Genomic DNA, 17063 nt, shown 5'->3' with positions numbered 1-17063 from the left:
TTTGTAACGGTGGTGCTGGGCCGATCCGAGATGCACGCGAAACCAATTTTAAATAAACAAAAAACGGTGGCTGGGGAAACCAGCATCACGGCAGACGTGGGCCAAGCCACGACACAACCCAGGATGGATGAAAAATCCTCTGCTAAATGACATGGCAGAGAAACTTAAGGTGCTCAAGGCTGATTCCTGTTGTATGCATCTGCGCCAGATATTGAAGCTCAAAATGTCCTGGGCTGTCTCAATTGATCCTCTGGAATGTTGCACGGGCGCCACGTCGGGCCAACATAGAGCTGACGACATTCAAGGGCCTGACCCCTCTACAGTAGGGGTTTGGTCACACTAAGTACTTTATGTACGTCGGTGACCAATCAGTGGGCTGTTGGGTGATGTTTGGTACATGTGTACTTGGAAACGAACAATGGCGGCCAGGGCCTCTTCTCAGGGTTGTGAACTTGTGACAGCAGATTTAAAGCTGTTCGTGCTCTACCAATGTCATTTACTGCCCGCCTATAGGTTAGCATCTCTAGATTGGAAAATGGGCCAATAACACCCAGCTTATTGAGTTACTATTAGGTAGGTAAAGTGGTTGTTATACAGGAGCTGTACAAGATTAATATAATATGTAAAGGTATAGTGAGCTTTTCTATCCCAAAACTTATCAGAAGAGAGGCTCGCTTGTTTCCTCAGCCGCTTTTCTCTTTGACGAATCTGCTTCGGGGGTTTGGTTCACGCGGTTCTTGTTCCTCGCCGAGCCCTTCACAAATGTGTGGCAGAGTAATCCAGCAGCAACACTAACGTTTAAACTGTCCACAGAGCTTCCCTGGACAAATCGGGGCACCGAGAGCTCAAAATCCGCAGCAACCTTGATTTGTCTCGGTAGACCATGCCCCTCATTCCCAAGCACCAGCACACAAGGGTGTTGATCCAAGGGGCTCGTCTGCTCCACACAGTCCGTCGATATGAATTTGTCGCCATGAATCTTGAGCAGTTTCGACTCTGGGGGCGCCACTGCAGCATAAGTCTTCCAGCCCGCCGCCCTGGAGCCTTCTAGGAACTCGATTGGCGAATCGACTGTGAATATGGTGACCTCCTCAGCTGCCCCTGCCGCCGACTTGAGCACCACAGGTGTCAATGCTGATGAGTTGCGGCTAGTTATTCCGACAGCGTCAACGCCCATGTAGCTCGCAGTACGGAGTAGAGCACCGAGATTTCCGGGATCCAAAATTTCATGCAAAAGAAGTACAAGTGGCTTCATCGCAGAATTATTCGCTTTGGGCACAAATGTATTCTCTCCATTGATGGCCTTTTGTTCCATGGTTTGATGCACAAGCTCGATATGGAACCCCAGCTTAGAGGGCGACTCTTCCAAGCTGCCTAGGGCTTTCACAGGTAGCTGCGGTAGAGGCGATGTCTCCAAAACAAATCCGTTGTGTGGGCGGCCCATGCTCATCTTGTCCATTAATCGCTGGTCTTCGTTAGGCACAATAGTAACGGGGACACCGCGAGCCTTCGCTAGGTTTATTATGACGTCGTTGTCATCGACACCTCTACGGTTCTCTCCGCCGTAAACGTATAGCTTGTAGAGTTGGCGCCTTCCTTGTTGCAGCGCTGCCTTGACAACGGATCGTCCGTATAGGAATTGTGATGCCGCAGTAGTATATGTGATGGTCATAGGCAACATGCCGCGCCTTCTTGGCCTCGCTATGGCATCCTCGATAGTGCCATCTTCGCGGTTTTCTATCCGTGGCCGTCGCTTTTGCGGGTTTTGCGGGCTTTGAGGCCGTGAGTAGGATTGTAAGTCTCGAGAATTTCGCCGAGGCAATTTGTCGTTCCCATGGAAGTGTCGCGGCCGAACCGGTTGCTCCAAATCTAGCGAGGCGGCTGTATCCTTCAGCAGGCCATGTTTCAATTGATATACCAGACTTCTTTTCCCAAAAGAGAATTCCGGATCAAGAAACCGCTTCCTCCTGGTCTGCCTGCCAACGTCGTCTTCGTCACCAATTTCTGAAGCTTTGCGATCAAGCTTCTTCCGAAGTTTTTGCTGTTGCCGTTTAGAGGCAGCGCCATCTAAAGCCTTCGTTGTTCGCCCAATTCGGCTAAAGCTGTGACTTCTGTCATCGTGCGTTGCCGTCCAGGAACGAGACTCGCCAAATTGCGCTCGTTCGGATCGTTTTAGCCCTCGATGTATAGAGGATAAACTTGCGCAGCGGACAAACTGGGGGACAATGAGCGCTGGGATGTTATGTAACGATTGACGTAGCATGCAGCGTTGACCAACAGCTGGCCATCTTGCTGCCCTTATCATGGCATTATACGCGACTGTAATAGTCCGCCGCGTTAGCCCAAATGTAATACGTGAGAGTACGAAGCATGTGACGAAATTTGTCTCCGACGCGATCGAGTGAGGCTCCTTCCTCTTTTTCTGCCGCCAATTGCAGGGGTAAAGAAGGCGGTAAGGACTAATAGGCGTCTGTGATTGGCTCCAGGCCAAGCCCACCAAGTTGCCATGAGTCCATGAGTCCACTTAAGTCGCGTCGAAGTTACTTATTAGCATTAGAAACCACGAGCCACGACATTTCCTTCTCAGAGCATGAGAACCAATCCAATTTTTGTAGGCCTACGGAAACGAAGTAGGTCCGAGATCCGAAAGAAGGGTGGAGGACTCTGGACCTCATCATCTATCTCCTTATCGTCATTGCCTGTGGATCGACGACAGGCTACAAATGGAGGATGGCGATGACATATTGCCTAATGGCCAACAGGCAGTAGGCTTGAGCCATGATAACCATGTATCACAGGAGAAATTCTCTTTTGACTTTTCGACTAACCGATCTGGCTATGGGAGTTCATCAGAAGATAACTCGTATGGCTTGATGGTGTCCGATTTGCCTTCTCGGCCGAATAAAAACCCGTCCTACTTGGTGCCTGAAGCGGCAGAACACTCAGGCAACGACGCGATATCAAATATTCGAGACTCTTTGGATGAAAAGGCACGGGTCTTGGCGCCGGTAGCGTCTATGGAAGTTATCGGGCAATCATCAACAGCTGACTCGGAGATGAGAGCACCGCAGGTTGAGGAGACTGATATTATGTATCATGGCCAGAAGCTTCAGGTTTCCTTGCCTTTTATTCCGTCCGATGTCCGAGATCAATACCAGGAGGTGCATAGTAATGCCGTGGAGAGGATATTGGACCTGACGGCTTCGCCGGATGATGGAGAGCTTTTGACAGTAGAGTTAACAGACGGAACACAATGCATGGTATGTCACACAGCTTTATGGTGCTTTTTTATTGTTCCGCAATAAGCGGCCTCACATCATAACGCTCCCACTGCCTTGTCTCTAATCAAGAGCCCCGATGAAAGCCTACCCGACCTCTCACTATTCTTTCACTTCAATTTGATGCTGAGATAGCCCTACATGTATTGTTTCTCTCATCCTTGTGGATCAGGTGACAACACATCAGCAAACGCTCACATTGACCACGAAGGCAGCTGCTTTATCCCGTCAATAGGCGGTGCAAAAATGGCATGAAGCACACTTCCAACCTACCACTGGCTCATATTGCCACTACACTTCTCGTGGTTCTTCCATTTCCGTTACATTTGCTAACGCTGCACCAAGATCCCTTTGTTGAATCTCGAAGGATTCGAAAACGGCTCGCAGGCTCTTGAAACCTATTTTATGGGAATGGAACGAACTGGGAGAAAGCGCAAGTCTGCGCCTAACGATGATTGGGAATCTGGCAGTAGCTCCAACGGTTCAGACGTCATGGACCTGGATACCGACATGGATGCGGAAGAACCCAATGAACCCATCGCAGCCAGCCGCAGCCGTAGGCAACGAACTCAAGAGCCAACCACTTCGAGGAATGCGACGGAATCAAATCCAGAAACTAGTGACGACTCCGACGCTGTAATATTGGACACTCGTCGACGTAGCCTTCGAAGGAGACAGCCCAGGTTTCCGCAAGCGTCACTTCAGGAAGCAGAACATGATGGCCCCTCCAGAAGCTCAAGAGATGAAGACGGTGACGATTTTATTCTGCCAGTCGTTTCTGATATCGCCGGCACTAGACGTAGAACCAAGGGCTCTATGTTGCGATCCCGGCGACCTCCCGCCCGAAAACGCGCGTCCACACGAAGAGGTGCTGTTGACTCCGATATAGAATTTGAGCCGCCCAGGCGATCGTCCCGGGCTATGCAAAATGTCAGATATATGCAGGATGACATCGACTTGGACGAAGACTCGTTTACTCAAGTTGAAGAGAAGCCTGGCATTCCAAAGATTGCCTCAGTCAAGGAACTTTTTCGACCTGTATCTTCGGATTCTTCTTTTGCAGTCGTACACACGAACACGTGCCATACCTGTGGCAGTGCTAACAACCGAAGCCAGATTATCTACTGCCAAGGTTGTAGTTATTCCTACCACAGACATTGCATCGGTATTCGAAGCGCGCGCGAGCATCTAGTCACGAAAGTGGGAGAAGCCAATTTCGTGTTACAGTGCCGGTTCTGTATTGAGATACATCAGAAGAAAGATCCTCTAGCCCCACGACGTTCAGTGTGCCAATCCTGCAAGACGGCAGGTCGTTCTTGCGCACCATTTTCTCAAAGGCAGACAGCCCGGCAAGAAGAGAAATTAAGAGAACAGAACGGTGGAGTCGATCCTATCACCAGTGTGCCAGATGAACTGGTCAATAATTCAAAAAATGTTCTTTTCCGCTGCACTCGCTGTAACCGAGGCTGGCACCAGCATCATTTACCCTTGATCGGTAGCCCAAGTCCTGGGCGAGAGCAGGAGATTGGAGCACTTAAGGACTACTCCATCGACTGGCAATGCAATGAATGCACTTTGGCGCAACAAAAGATCCATCGGCTTGTGGCCTGGCGAGCAGAACCCACGGCCAGCACAGCACGTCCAGCTTTTGCACAGCTCTCTGATGATGACAAGGAATATCTAGTCAAATGGGAGGGCATGTCATACTTCCACTGCACATGGATGCCAGGCGCGTGGGTATTCGGTGTTGCGGCTTCTGCAATGCGAGCGAGTTTTGCAAAGAAAGCCCTGGAAGTTGACTTATTCAAAGTTACTGAGAAGGAAGCCATTCCCGATGAATACCTGATGATCGATATCATTTTTCGGGTGAAGCTGGACTCTGCCGTAAAGAGAGCTAACTCCAGGCAAGAAGATATAGACAACCTCCCATACATCAGCAAAGTACTGGTAAAGTTCCAGGGTCTCGGGTACGATGATGTGGTATGGGACGGACCACCATCGACTAACTCGGGCGAACTTTACGCCGCCTTCAAAGTTGCATATGAAGAATATCTTGCTGGGAAGTACTTTGAGCACTCTTCGCAAAGCAGGATGAGAGAGCGTATAAAAGCATTCAAAGACAAAGAGCTCGAGGAAGTTGAGGTTCAACCAGCCGGACTCAAGAGAGGGAAACTGATGGGATATCAGTTAGAAGGTCTGAACTGGCTATTAAATAACTTTCACAGCGGGCGAAGCGTCGTATTAGCAGATGAAATGGGACTCGGCAAAACCGTTCAGGTCATCAGCTTGGTGGTGTACCTTGTGCAAGAAAAGCCCAGGGTAAGCAATCTGACACCACAGTTTTGTAAATATTCCACTGGCTAAAATATACACAGTGCTGGCCGTTTCTTATTTCGGTCCCAAATGCAACATGCCCGAATTGGCGTCGAGAGTTTAAACAATGGGCGCCGGAGCTGCGAGTAGTCACCTATCATGGGGGTCAGGAGTCGCAGGACCTCGCGTACAAGCACGAACTCTTCCCACATGGATCGCGAGAAATGGCCGCTCACGTCGTTATTATGTCTTATGACTCCACCCAGGACCCAAAAACTAGTCAACGCTTCAGTTCTGTTAAGTGGGCAGGCCTGGTTGTCGACGAAGGCCAGCGACTCAAGAACGACCGCAGTTTGCTTTACCAGGCCCTGCGTGTCATGAAGATCCCTTTTCGATTGCTGCTGACTGGAACTCCGTTGCAAAACAACAAAAGAGAATTGTTCAATCTGATTCAATTTATCGACCATTCGCAGAGTGCCGAGAAACTTGACGAGGAATTCGAAGTCCTCAATAAAGAGACTCTGCCGAGGCTTCATGAAAAGATTCGGCCATATTTCTTGAGAAGGACCAAGGCCGGGGTTCTCAAGTTTCTGCCCCCAATGGCCCAGATTATTTTGCCGGTTACCATGACGGTAATTCAGGAAAAGCTCTCAAAGAGTATAATGGCAAAAAACCCCCAGCTTATCAAAGCGATTTTTGCCAACAGTAAGATGAACAAGAAGGAGCGAGGATCCCTCAACAATATTCTGATGCAACTTCGCAAGTGTCTCTGCCACCCTTTCATGTACTCTGAAGCAATTGAAGAAAAGCACGACGACCCAGTCGTTATCCATCGCAATCTCGTGGAAGCTTCGGCAAAGCTCCTGCTTCTGGAACAAATGCTTCCGAAGCTGAAGGAGAGGGGACACCGGGTTTTGATTTTTAGCCAGTTTCTCCAACAGCTAGATATTGTTGAGGATTTTCTTGCTGGCATTGGCTATCAATACAGGCGACTCGACGGGCAGCTTTCAAGTTTGGAAAAGCAGCGTCGCATCGATGCTTTTAACGAGCCAGGCTCTGCGATATTTGCATTTTTACTATCAACACGAGCGGGAGGTGTCGGTATCAACTTGGCCACAGCGGACACAGTTATTATCATGGATCCCGACTTCAATCCGCATCAAGATATTCAAGCTTTATCACGGGCCCACCGTATTGGTCAGAAGCAGAAGGTGCTTTGTTTTCAACTTATGACCAAGGACACAGTTGAGGAGCGAATCATGCAGATTGGCAAGAAGAAGATGGCTCTCGATCATGCTTTGATTGAAAGCATGGACGATGATGAAATTGCTGGGGATGACTTGGAGTCCATCCTAGCCCACGGCGCACAGGCACTATTCAGCGATGATTATCAAAAAGGTGCTATACATTACGATGGACCTGCTATTGACAGACTTCTAGACCGATCTCAAACCGAGCAGACAAAGGTTGATGATGAAGGCTCTGCGGAGGCTCAATTCACTTATGCCAAGGTTTGGTCGAATGATAAAGCAAACTTGGAAGATGAATTGGAAGCAGCTGCCGAGGCTGAAGCCCCCGAGCCAATTTCCTCCAGTGTCTGGGACAAGATTCTTGCAGAAAGAGAAGAGGAGGCTCGCCGCCACGCCGAAGCAAATCAAGAGAGGCTGGGAAGAGGAGAAAGACGCCGAACAGTATGTATTTTTTGAAAGCTCATGACAGGGTCATAGCTAACACCCACAGACTCTGAACTACAAGCCCGATGCATTAGCCGAATATCTCCAGGATGGCGCTGCGCCTAATGCCTCAGATTCTTCTTCTGATGACTTCGCCGGCGCCGATTCTTCGTCTTCAGACGAGGACAATGAAGCAGAAGGTAAAAAGCGAACGACTTCTCCAAAGCCAAAAACCGGATCAGTCACCCCAACAACACAGTCCACGAGAACAAAGAAGATTGACACTCGAGCTCAGCAGAAAACGACCTCGATGACCTTGCAACGAAACAACGGACTATCAAAATCCAAGGTGTCCAAGACGTCAGGACGTCCCAAATCAAAACCGCGCACGACTTCAGTGAAGACGAGCTTCAGGGGCAAGACCACGTCTACCAGCCCAAAACCCAAGCCCAGCCCTATCGGACGAAGCAAACATTGCAAACCGCTACAGCCCTCGAAAAAGGTAGTATCCCCAAAAACACCAGTAAAAAGGCCAAACTCAGATACAGGAACCCGAATTACGTGCCCCCGCGACACGGTTCTGTCCCCTCAAATGAAAAGACGTACCGCCAACCCGCACCTTACGCCACGAACCTCCCCAGCATCGTCGAATCCCATCCGAGAAACTTCTCCAATGGGGTCGCCTATTCCGCCTCCCCTGCCCCTGACCCCTTTGTCCCGCCCCAGGCCCAAACACGCCCAAGCAATGCGGCAGCAGAAATAGGGTCTGTTGGCGCGACACCCGGATCTCCGGCATTATCGTATTCAAGAATACAATCTACTCAGCCACCAAGACAACATGCTGAACCCTCACTTACCTGGCGCTCCTGGGCTCTATTACGGATTCCAGTAGAGAAGCTCTCCGAATCCAGTATACGACTGGCTATAGATACTATTCAGCATCTCCCAGTTAAAGAAGACTCAAGACTTACGCAATTGCAGATGCTGGAAACGAGATTACAACAAATTAATCAGCAAGAACAACGACGTGGGTCTGGTTGAACTGAGATATTAGGCCACACATTTAGCATGGTTTGCGAGGTTAAGGGGTTACCACCGATTGCAGGATTAGACTTGTATATTCCCAAAACTTAACTGCACTTGCTCATCTAGCTACGGGAAGGAAACGGAAACGACCAAGTGAATAGAAATCTCATTACAAACGGTACTCCCGATTGTCACGCTGTATGGACCTAGTGATCTCGGACGCCAGAATGCTTAGACCGCCTTTTGAACGGAGCAAACAGCGTCATACTAACTTGTGCCTTCGCATCGTGGATCCGGGAAGTTGCATAGCCAACGTAGATGACGAGTGCGTTTGTCGAGTGATGCGTACTTTACCAACCACTAATGCTTTAGTTGTTTATTTTTAAAAAAAAAGTTTTTTTATTAACATGGAATGTGGTATCATCTTATTTATCATTCGCACCTTATATCACTTTTACGCACCCCTACGACGGCCAGTACGAGTAGAATGAACAATCTTCAGCCACCTCATGACCCATCAGCACCATGGGCCAACCGTCACAATGAGGACCGTGGCCCTCAGTCCATGATACAGACAAGACAGTCTTGCGCGGAGCTGAACTTGCCGGCGCCACCCCGATCCTCAGGTGGCTCCGTTCATTCAGCCAACGTCAACGGCTATTACCTAGACCGAGGTAACGGGCAATATACAAGACTGCTCCCGGCAGACAGGCTCCCTCCGATGAACGACGTGCCTCCCCGAGAGACGAGGCATGATAACATGGTGATTCTGCCGCCTTTAACGGCGAATACGGGCCAAAGGCATGACTATGGACATGCTGCTCAGGTACTCTTCACATATTCCTTCTCCATATTCGCTCGTCTCGACGCCCGAGTTGGCTGACAAGTTTCTGAGAAATAGCACGCGGAACCGGAAACACGGCCGCCCGCCGCGTCGAGGCAAAAGATCTTCTGCGACAAATGGATCCACGAAGGGGTATGCGCGTTTACACAGCGAGGGTGCAGGTTCAAGCACGAGATGCCGTCGGATACGGCTACGCAGTGGTCGTTGGGGCTGTTTCATGGATACCCCTTATGGTGGAGGAGAAGACCCGACTTATGGCGCTCCGAGCGCACAAGTGGAAGCCCTTGTCGACGCGGCATGGCGGGTGGGAATCTTTATGGTGCCTTCAATAATGGGCAGGTCAGGAGGCCGGAAGGGAGACAGGGTGGTGAGTTGGGCAGCGCGGTGAGTGGGAGAGGCTCAGGTGGGCAGATGCAAAAGCACGGTTTGTATTTTGTGCTGGATTATCTGAGGTTATGCTGATTTCGCGATAGGGACTGGAAGCGGGATGGGAGGACAGAGGGACTTGGTGCCTTTTGCGTGGAGCTGCTCGAGAGCTAGGAGGCAAGTGAGCAGTGAGAAGATTGGCGAAGGTGCTGCGAATGCGTTGGCAGATGGCAAATTAAAGAGTTCGGTATGGTGATTGGACATGTGTTGATGCTGTGCGGAAATGCTACGTGGATTTCTTTGAAGCAGATTTTGTTTCATGCCTCACCGCCAACTGTTTGATATGATGCGAGTTTGGATGCACGTGCTACTGTGATATAAACAGATTTTATATACTTAGGTATATGAGCTTCTTCTCCCAAAGCTCATTTCATCCTCGATATCATTACTATTATTCTCGCCTTCACTTAGAGACAGCTAGCTGCATGCTGCTTTTTGAGCACCCTGTGGAACCCAACTCGGGTTTGATTTTATAGCAAGGCAGCAAACACTGCGGCCAGGCCGCCCAAAAGGTCTGAAATAGCAACAACATTCGAGGTGCCTGCGGCACGGGAGGTAGTAGTGGCAAGAGAAGTGGCGTGTGACGACCCAGCAGGGGATGTGGTTGACGTATTCGGGGCAGAAGTCAACGAAGCTATGGGTGTTGTCGTCTCTAAACTGCTCGTAATTGTAATAGACGCCTTGTTCTTTGTTGTGGCAGCAGCCGTGGAAGTCTGGGTGTCTCCGGAGCTGGTGATGGTGATGGCAGAACTAGTTGTAGTAGAATTCGAGTGACCGGCGGTATCGAGATGATGGTTGCAGCAGATGAAGTCGTTGCCGCCGGGGCAAGAAGCGACTTGACGTCTTATTAGCCATGTAACAAAGGGCTTTAGGAATATTCACAAGGCGGTAGGTGATAGATACCTTTCATTTCACTATCACATGCGTCCCTCCAGAGGCACTGCGTGTTACTGCTCCTGTTGTGGCAGGGCTTGACTACACAACCAATGACATTTGCCGGGTCATTTGGGCAAGGGTATTTGCCTCGAGATCCAGTCATGGCGTTGCCCTCGTACTGCTGGCAGATTTCAGTGGTAACACAGATGCAGTCATCTCCGTAGCCATTGGCGGCAGAGCATGGGTCACCGGGGACAGCCAGAATGGCAACGGGATACAGAACAGCGAGAAGGGCAAAGGGCTTCATGCTAAGAATTGGCTTCGTGTAGGGCTGGACAACGGGAGCGAAAAGCTAAAGAGGATGAAGACCAAGTCCCCGAGTTTCTACATGATGAGCAGCTGGATCTCGCCCTTTATGCATCGATTCGATTCAGCCTTAATTTCACACACGTCGAATGACCTGTCACCAGCAGTGAGGCTGGGCGCGGGAATTCGTTTTTCGTATCTGTGCTTATTCAAATGCACGCACACGGTCTGGCCTATTTTGCTATTAAGAACTACTCCGTAGATTAAGAGACAGAGATCTGCTGAGACAATTAGCGGGGCTGCATCGCGTGGTTGACGCTGATAGGAGTACGGAGTAGTAGTACTATCAAATGAAAAGGGGGAAGTGGTTTGCAGGGCTGGAAGATTCAGCCACGGATCGTCGGCAGAGGCTTGCTGGCGGTGGTGATGGTGGGATTGATTACTCGTTCACCTGCCGTTGAAAAGGGTATGTTGGATTACTGTTGCCCTTGCTCTAAGCCCATCAGTCTGGCAAACGCAGGCCTTGAGATTGACGTTGTGGATGCCGTTTGGTGTTCCAACGGTTCATTGGAGACAGCCCTGGATAGAATCATCACTGTCAACCTTGTCACCTTCGAATGATGTTTGTTGAAGGGGTGTTGGGGGCTGGAACTAGCTGACAGGGCTGCGTCTGCCTTGCCTGCGTCCGGAGAAATGGTGCCCCAGATGTTGTGCCCTGCCGTCTGACGGGTGGTAGCGGTAGGACTGATTCAGACCTAGCCTGGCAGTGTGGTTGTTAACGTTGTGCTTGATTTCAGGGGAACTCCTGGCGCTGGTGTTCTGTACTCGGGACGAAGCTCTTGAAGTTTCGAAGTTTTGAGTTCCAGATGTCAGAGGCTAGAGACCTACCCTAGGTGCCTACCTTAAGTACCTAGGTACTGTACAGAGTACCTAGGTACCTAAGGTAGTAGGTATATGTACCGTTAATCTTCCAATGTTCACTGTTGCTCTCACAGCGTGCCCAAGTGCCAGCTTCTATGGTCAATATTAGTCCTCCGTACACAAGTACTTGGTGCTAATTACCCCACTGTCTGTTTCAATCCATCGTCCAATCACCAACCACCAAGCTCTACAATACGGGGTAAAGGACCACCAGACAGCTTCAATGTTCCTTCTCGCACGACTTCCTGCATATGTACCTGGCAGCCACATTCGTCCAAGCATCTGTTCCTGCACAAAAACAATACGTCTTCTTGCTCAGAATCATCAGCATCAGTATTGCGCATGTCGGCGCGCATCTACAACGGATCAAGGACCCTGCCTGGACCCTAGCATGAAGTCGCCGTGCTACTGATTTGACGCTCAGCGGCACGACCCCTCCAGCTCGGCCTCAACCCCGACGACCTTTGCCTGCTGAAACCGCCATCGCTCGACCTTCTCTGGGTTCGACACATACAAGCCATGGATCACGTCCATGGTATTTTGACAGCACTTCCTGTCACTAAGCCTTCTACAAATTCCGCTGCCAAGGCATATGACATCTCCATTAGGCAACATGTAGCCACACTGACCAATGTTTTTGCCGAAATACGACGTGCTGTCTTGAGCAACCCAGAACATTTGCTTGAAGTATGTCATGCCATTTTTCTTCCGAAACGAGATGACTATTTCCTCTCCAGTTCTGACACATTGACAGACTCTTGACCCCGCGGTACACTCGATCGGCTACCTCGTCGTTCTGGATATCCTTCTCCAGCTAGCCGATCCCGCGACACCGATTTCACAAGCAACTCTGCTTGACAAGGTAGTAGAGTTTGTTCTGCATTTTGATGCCATACAAATTCGGTACTATGGGCACTCTATGCTTTCACTTCTTGAGAAAATAGGGAGCGGCAGGCTCTTCCCGGTAAGACCAATTGACACTGTCCAACATTCGAGCCAGCTGACATGATTCCAGCCCGCTACAGCTGTGGCATTGCTATCGAGTGCCGTGCTGCGCATCGACCCGAGCGGAACCTTCTTTACCTCCACGCATCTCCTCTTGGCCAAGCTCGCATACAGTTCAAATGTCGTTGACGCCGCTTTGGAAGTCTTTGATCGTGACATCCTCTTCTATCCTGATATGAGCCACTCCAAAGACGGTAGACTATTGTGTGAGCCGAATTTAGCGCCGGAATCGTACATTTCAACGCAAACAGGATTGACAAACAATGTCAAGCAATCGGCCGTCTTGGAATACGACTACATTCGCGGACTTGCCTACATGTCTATGGGGCTGTGGTCCAAAGCCGAAATAGTGTTGGAACAGGTGATATCCCATCCGTCCAGGATAGGAGGTGTGAGCAAAATTATGGTAGAAAGTCACAAGCGATGGATCTTGGTAGGACTTTTAAGCCAGGGCAAAATTCCGACAGTCCCCAGCTACACATCAGCATCCGCCATCTCGTCTTATAAGATTACAGGAGGGTCATATGCTGCCATAGCGGAAGCCTTCTGCAGCGGCGATGCAGCGAAGCTCAAGTCCCTAATTGAGGAAAATGCGACACTCTGGGAAGAAGATGGGACGAGCAATCTCCTTACTGAGATACTCTCGTCGTATCAAAAGTGGCAGATAATTGGATTACGCCAAGTATATCAACGAGTTGAAATATCGCAAGTCCGAGAGATGACTCTCAATGCATTGACAGGAAGGCCGTTGGCCAATGACGGAGAGGTCCTCTCGTTAGTCGGCGGTATGATTGAGTCAGGCATGCTGAATGGGCAAATTGAACAGGACGGCAACGAAAACTACATATCATTCCGAGAGAACAGGGATGTACTGTCTGAAGCAGAGTTTGCTACACAAATCGCAAAGAGCCACTCCGCTATTGACTTGCTTGGCAGGCAATACCAACTGATGAATGACCGACTGAGTGGAAGCAAGGAATATGTCAAGCATCTTGTCAAGGACCAGAAGCGGGCAGAAAAGGATAATACAGATGCCGGCATTGGGTTTGATTCTCAAATAGAGGATGAGGATTTAATGGCCGGCATTGTGCCACATGCTTGAGACTGTTTCCTGCACGAACGGAGTTGAGGGCATAGATGGGTTTGTGTGTTGATGCGATTAGAGTCAAAAGGCCATTATGTTCGGCAGTGGACTAATATTGGCCCCTTTCAGGAACACTGCATTCACTGCATAACGTTGGTACGATGTTAATAATCACGACGATTTTACGAGATTTGCTTTGATGTATCTCCTCTGCTTGGTTGCCCCGAGAGCTGATAAAAACATAAGCTGCCTTGTTGCCCACGTTGAGTAATCTAGCAGCACACAGCCAATGCCCCTAGCACAATATTAAACTTCAGTAGCCTTGCCTCACTGGCTTTACAATGCGACGTACAAAGTCTGCGCTTAAGAGTCGGCTTGTCCTCTTATACCAGAATACTGAACCTCGAACTGCAACACCGGATACACATGGGTCCCTCTTCGATAGTGGCACGTCACTTTTCGGCTTGGAAACCGCGTGCGTTTGGGAACATTTCAAAAGATTTAGGGTTCGCCGATAGAACAACGGAACTTCAGGCTTAAACTTATATCGAGGAAGGCAGGGGCTAAAGCCGCCCCTGGCCGCCACGAACTAACTAGACTCAAAGTCAAGGACTCACAAGTATGTTCGTTAGTTGACGATGGATATTTTGTTGGATGTACCCGGCCAGAAGTCCCGCCGACTCTCCCATACAAAACTTGACCTCAGATCTAAGCGCAAGCCACCGGTCTATGCAACTCTACCGTGCATAGCCTAAGCTAGGCGGCCACCATGACTTCCTCAGAGTTGTTACAAGAACCAAACGCCCTTTCTCTTCCAAGATAAATATCCATGTTCTCGTCCATCTCCCAATAGTCACGCCCTGAACATTTCTCAAAATCACTTGTCGCTCTCTTAAATCAAGCAAACAGTCTCGGAGTGCAAATCTGCCTCTGTATCAAACCGACACACAACTACTCTTCAAGGCATTTTACTAGCCCACTCTTCTAAGGATTTTCCTTAAATAATCACTTTTGCAAAATGGCTGCAATCGTCAAGGCTGCCAACGCCATGCTTGGACTTGCTGCCACTGCAAGAGACATGTCCGCCACCAAGAGGACACTCGATGCCCGCGATCTCGAAGCTCGTCAGGTCCTCTTCCAGTTGGAACGCTACAACGAAACGCACATTGGCCTCATTAACGCCACGCCTTACCGCTGGCTTAAAACTTATAACCACTCCTACCAGCTGTGGCAATGGGAGAAGGAATGGCCCGAGTACATTGAGCCAGGGAAAGCCACCAGCGTCTCCGTCAAGACTAGCAAGCATCTCATGACCGATACCGCTGGCGAGGCGACATACCGTATCGAAGGAACCAGCAAGCCCATGTCTCTACAAGTTCAGTACCTCGCTGGGCGGCAACACACGGTTGCCGTTCAGTTGTTGGAGAACCTGGAGACAATCTACAGCAAGAGGAACACGACCTACAATCTCGGATTCCTGCCACGCTCGGGTGGCAGCGGCTTCATTCTTGCCGGCGTCGAGGGCGACTTTATTTCCAACGACGGGCCCTCGACTTGGATGCAGGCTCAGCTTCACGAGATTGGGCACCTGCCGCTACGCGAAATTGTCATGCCTCGCTCTCACCATGCCGGGCAGTGGAAGAGCCAGGAGGACTTCGGCTGGGGGTCGGCCTTCAATACTCAAACACAGACACTCACGCTTTACGAACAGCTCGATAGGGGCGGCATCAGAGTCCTCGACGTCCGGCCAGGCCTCAAGCGGGGCAAGTTCTACGAGCATCACGGTTCCCTGGTCGCCAACATATTTCATGGCGTGCTGGGCGCCAGCCTCGAGGAGATGGTGGACATGCAGAATAAGTTCATGGCGGACCACCCCGGCGAGATGTACATCTGGGACATCCACGACACAGACACGCGCGACGGCGACAGGAAGTTTAAGCCGCTCGACGACGAGGGCCGCCAAAAGTTGTACGACAAACTCCGGCGCCTCAACCACCGCGCGGACGTGTCCAACGTCACGGACATCTCCAGGCGCCCTCTCAACTGGTTCATCAATAGCAATGCCAGCAGGCAGGGCAAGTCGTGCCTGCTCGTGCGCGTGCCCACGTCGTGGGCCACCATGGAGCACTTCCCGGGCCGCCAGGAGGGCTTCGTCACGGGCGACAACCTGCCGCTCAATTCGCGCTGGTCAAACACCAACGCGTACCAGACGCTCGTGAAGGACCAGGTCGCCGGGCTGATAGAGGCCCGCCGCTCGCGCTCCTCGGAGCTGTACAACATGGACTGGCTCATCACCCAGTCGGGCCAGGGCGTCGTGATCCCGAGCATATCCATCATCACCCTCGCGGGCGTCGCGTGGAGGACTCTGTACTACCAGTTTTGGGACGCCCTCACGGACCACATGTATCCCAACTGGATCACCATGGATGCCATCCACGACAACTCGCTCAAGGCCATGGCCATGACTATAAACAAGTGCCTTGGCGTGAGGAAGTGCGGCGCCCTGGGGGGCAAGATTATCGGCATGAGGAAAACGACCTTGGAGTCTGCGCCTGACGGGACTTATAAGAAACCCGATCCGGAGGCACAGTCGCGCCACAAGGGGAAGGCGTCTAAGGGACAAGAATTTCATGCATGAATGCCGTGTTGGGTATCTCGGGTGTCGGCATGGATCAAAAGCGTGCCCATCAGGGGTGTTTTGTCCTTCATATTTTTGATAGATTCTACATCTTTTTTTAATATGTGTAGGCTTTCATATGTTTTTCCCTATAAGTATTAGCCGTAGAAGTACTAGGGCTTTACGAGCTAGCTAGTGTAATTAAATAAATAAATATGGTTTTTTAGATTCTCTTGTTTTTTTTTTCAGCTAGGATTTTATTCTCGCTATATTTAGTCAAGTTTTTGCACTTGTGCCGAACTGCCGTGCTTCGTGGCATCGCAGCTCCATGTGTGCCATGACATGTAATACCATGGTTGAAAATTGCCATCTGCCGCTTAGTGTGTGGTGCAATGCTGGGCAGGTGGCCAAGTGTACGTGGTAATTCATAGTTGTGACTATTGCCAAGGCAGCCAAGGACAGTTACGAGACAGCATTGCGATGCATCGTATTGTGGATATATGTCTTGTACAAGCCAGAGAACCGTCTTACAGTTTATATAGTTTATATTGCGTTTCCTTGTATTCTAGTGTAAGTGCGACGCTGAGGACCTCAATTAAAAAAAAAAAAAAACCAGTGTGCAAATCATGATGGCTTTATCCAAGCTCTTCATCCTGGGGCGCCAAGTTTTATGAGCAGCTAAAAACAGACAATG

At 50.1% G+C, this 17063-nt stretch overlaps 5 protein-coding genes across 5 annotated transcripts; 3 read left to right on the top strand and 2 right to left on the bottom strand.

The window, feature by feature from the left end:
• Window positions 1-658: 658 nt before the first annotated feature.
• Window positions 659-2305, bottom strand: MAA_02854 (RNA methyltransferase, TrmH family; the record flags this gene model as incomplete). The annotated part of the gene is made up of 1 exon (XM_007820852.1): window positions 659-2305. The coding sequence occupies one exon, from the start codon at window positions 2303-2305 to the stop codon at window positions 659-661; it is 1647 nt and encodes a 548-aa protein (XP_007819043.1).
• A 418-nt stretch (window positions 2306-2723) lies between these two features.
• MAA_02853 (chromodomain-helicase-DNA-binding protein 4) lies at window positions 2724-8305 on the top strand (the record flags this gene model as incomplete). The annotated part of the gene is made up of 5 exons (XM_007820851.1): window positions 2724-3260; window positions 3624-5597; window positions 5654-7282; window positions 7332-7464; window positions 7563-8305. The coding sequence occupies 5 exons, from the start codon at window positions 2724-2726 to the stop codon at window positions 8303-8305; spliced, it is 5016 nt and encodes a 1671-aa protein (XP_007819042.1).
• Window positions 8306-10030: 1725 nt separating this feature from the next.
• On the bottom strand, window positions 10031-10743 carry MAA_02852 (uncharacterized protein; the record flags this gene model as incomplete). The annotated part of the gene is made up of 2 exons (XM_007820850.1): window positions 10031-10395; window positions 10464-10743. 2 exons carry the CDS (start codon window positions 10741-10743, stop codon window positions 10031-10033), a joined length of 645 nt encoding a protein of 214 aa, XP_007819041.1.
• A 1439-nt stretch (window positions 10744-12182) lies between these two features.
• On the top strand, window positions 12183-13770 carry MAA_02851 (COP9 subunit 3; the record flags this gene model as incomplete). Its single annotated transcript, XM_007820849.1, has 3 exons — window positions 12183-12350; window positions 12418-12627; window positions 12679-13770. 3 exons carry the CDS (start codon window positions 12183-12185, stop codon window positions 13768-13770), a joined length of 1470 nt encoding a protein of 489 aa, XP_007819040.1.
• A 1000-nt stretch (window positions 13771-14770) lies between these two features.
• MAA_02850 (LysM domain-containing protein) lies at window positions 14771-16390 on the top strand (the record flags this gene model as incomplete). Its single annotated transcript, XM_007820848.1, has 1 exon — window positions 14771-16390. One exon carries the CDS (start codon window positions 14771-14773, stop codon window positions 16388-16390), a length of 1620 nt encoding a protein of 539 aa, XP_007819039.1.
• Window positions 16391-17063: the final 673 nt, after the last annotated feature.

The sequence above is a fragment of the Metarhizium robertsii genome (genome assembly GCF_000187425.2).
Source record: "Metarhizium robertsii ARSEF 23 chromosome Unknown MAA_Scf_4, whole genome shotgun sequence".
Taxonomy (NCBI): domain Eukaryota; kingdom Fungi; phylum Ascomycota; class Sordariomycetes; order Hypocreales; family Clavicipitaceae; genus Metarhizium; species Metarhizium robertsii.
Note: the sequence above shows the minus strand (reverse complement) of the source record. Positions and strands in the feature narration are given on the sequence as shown.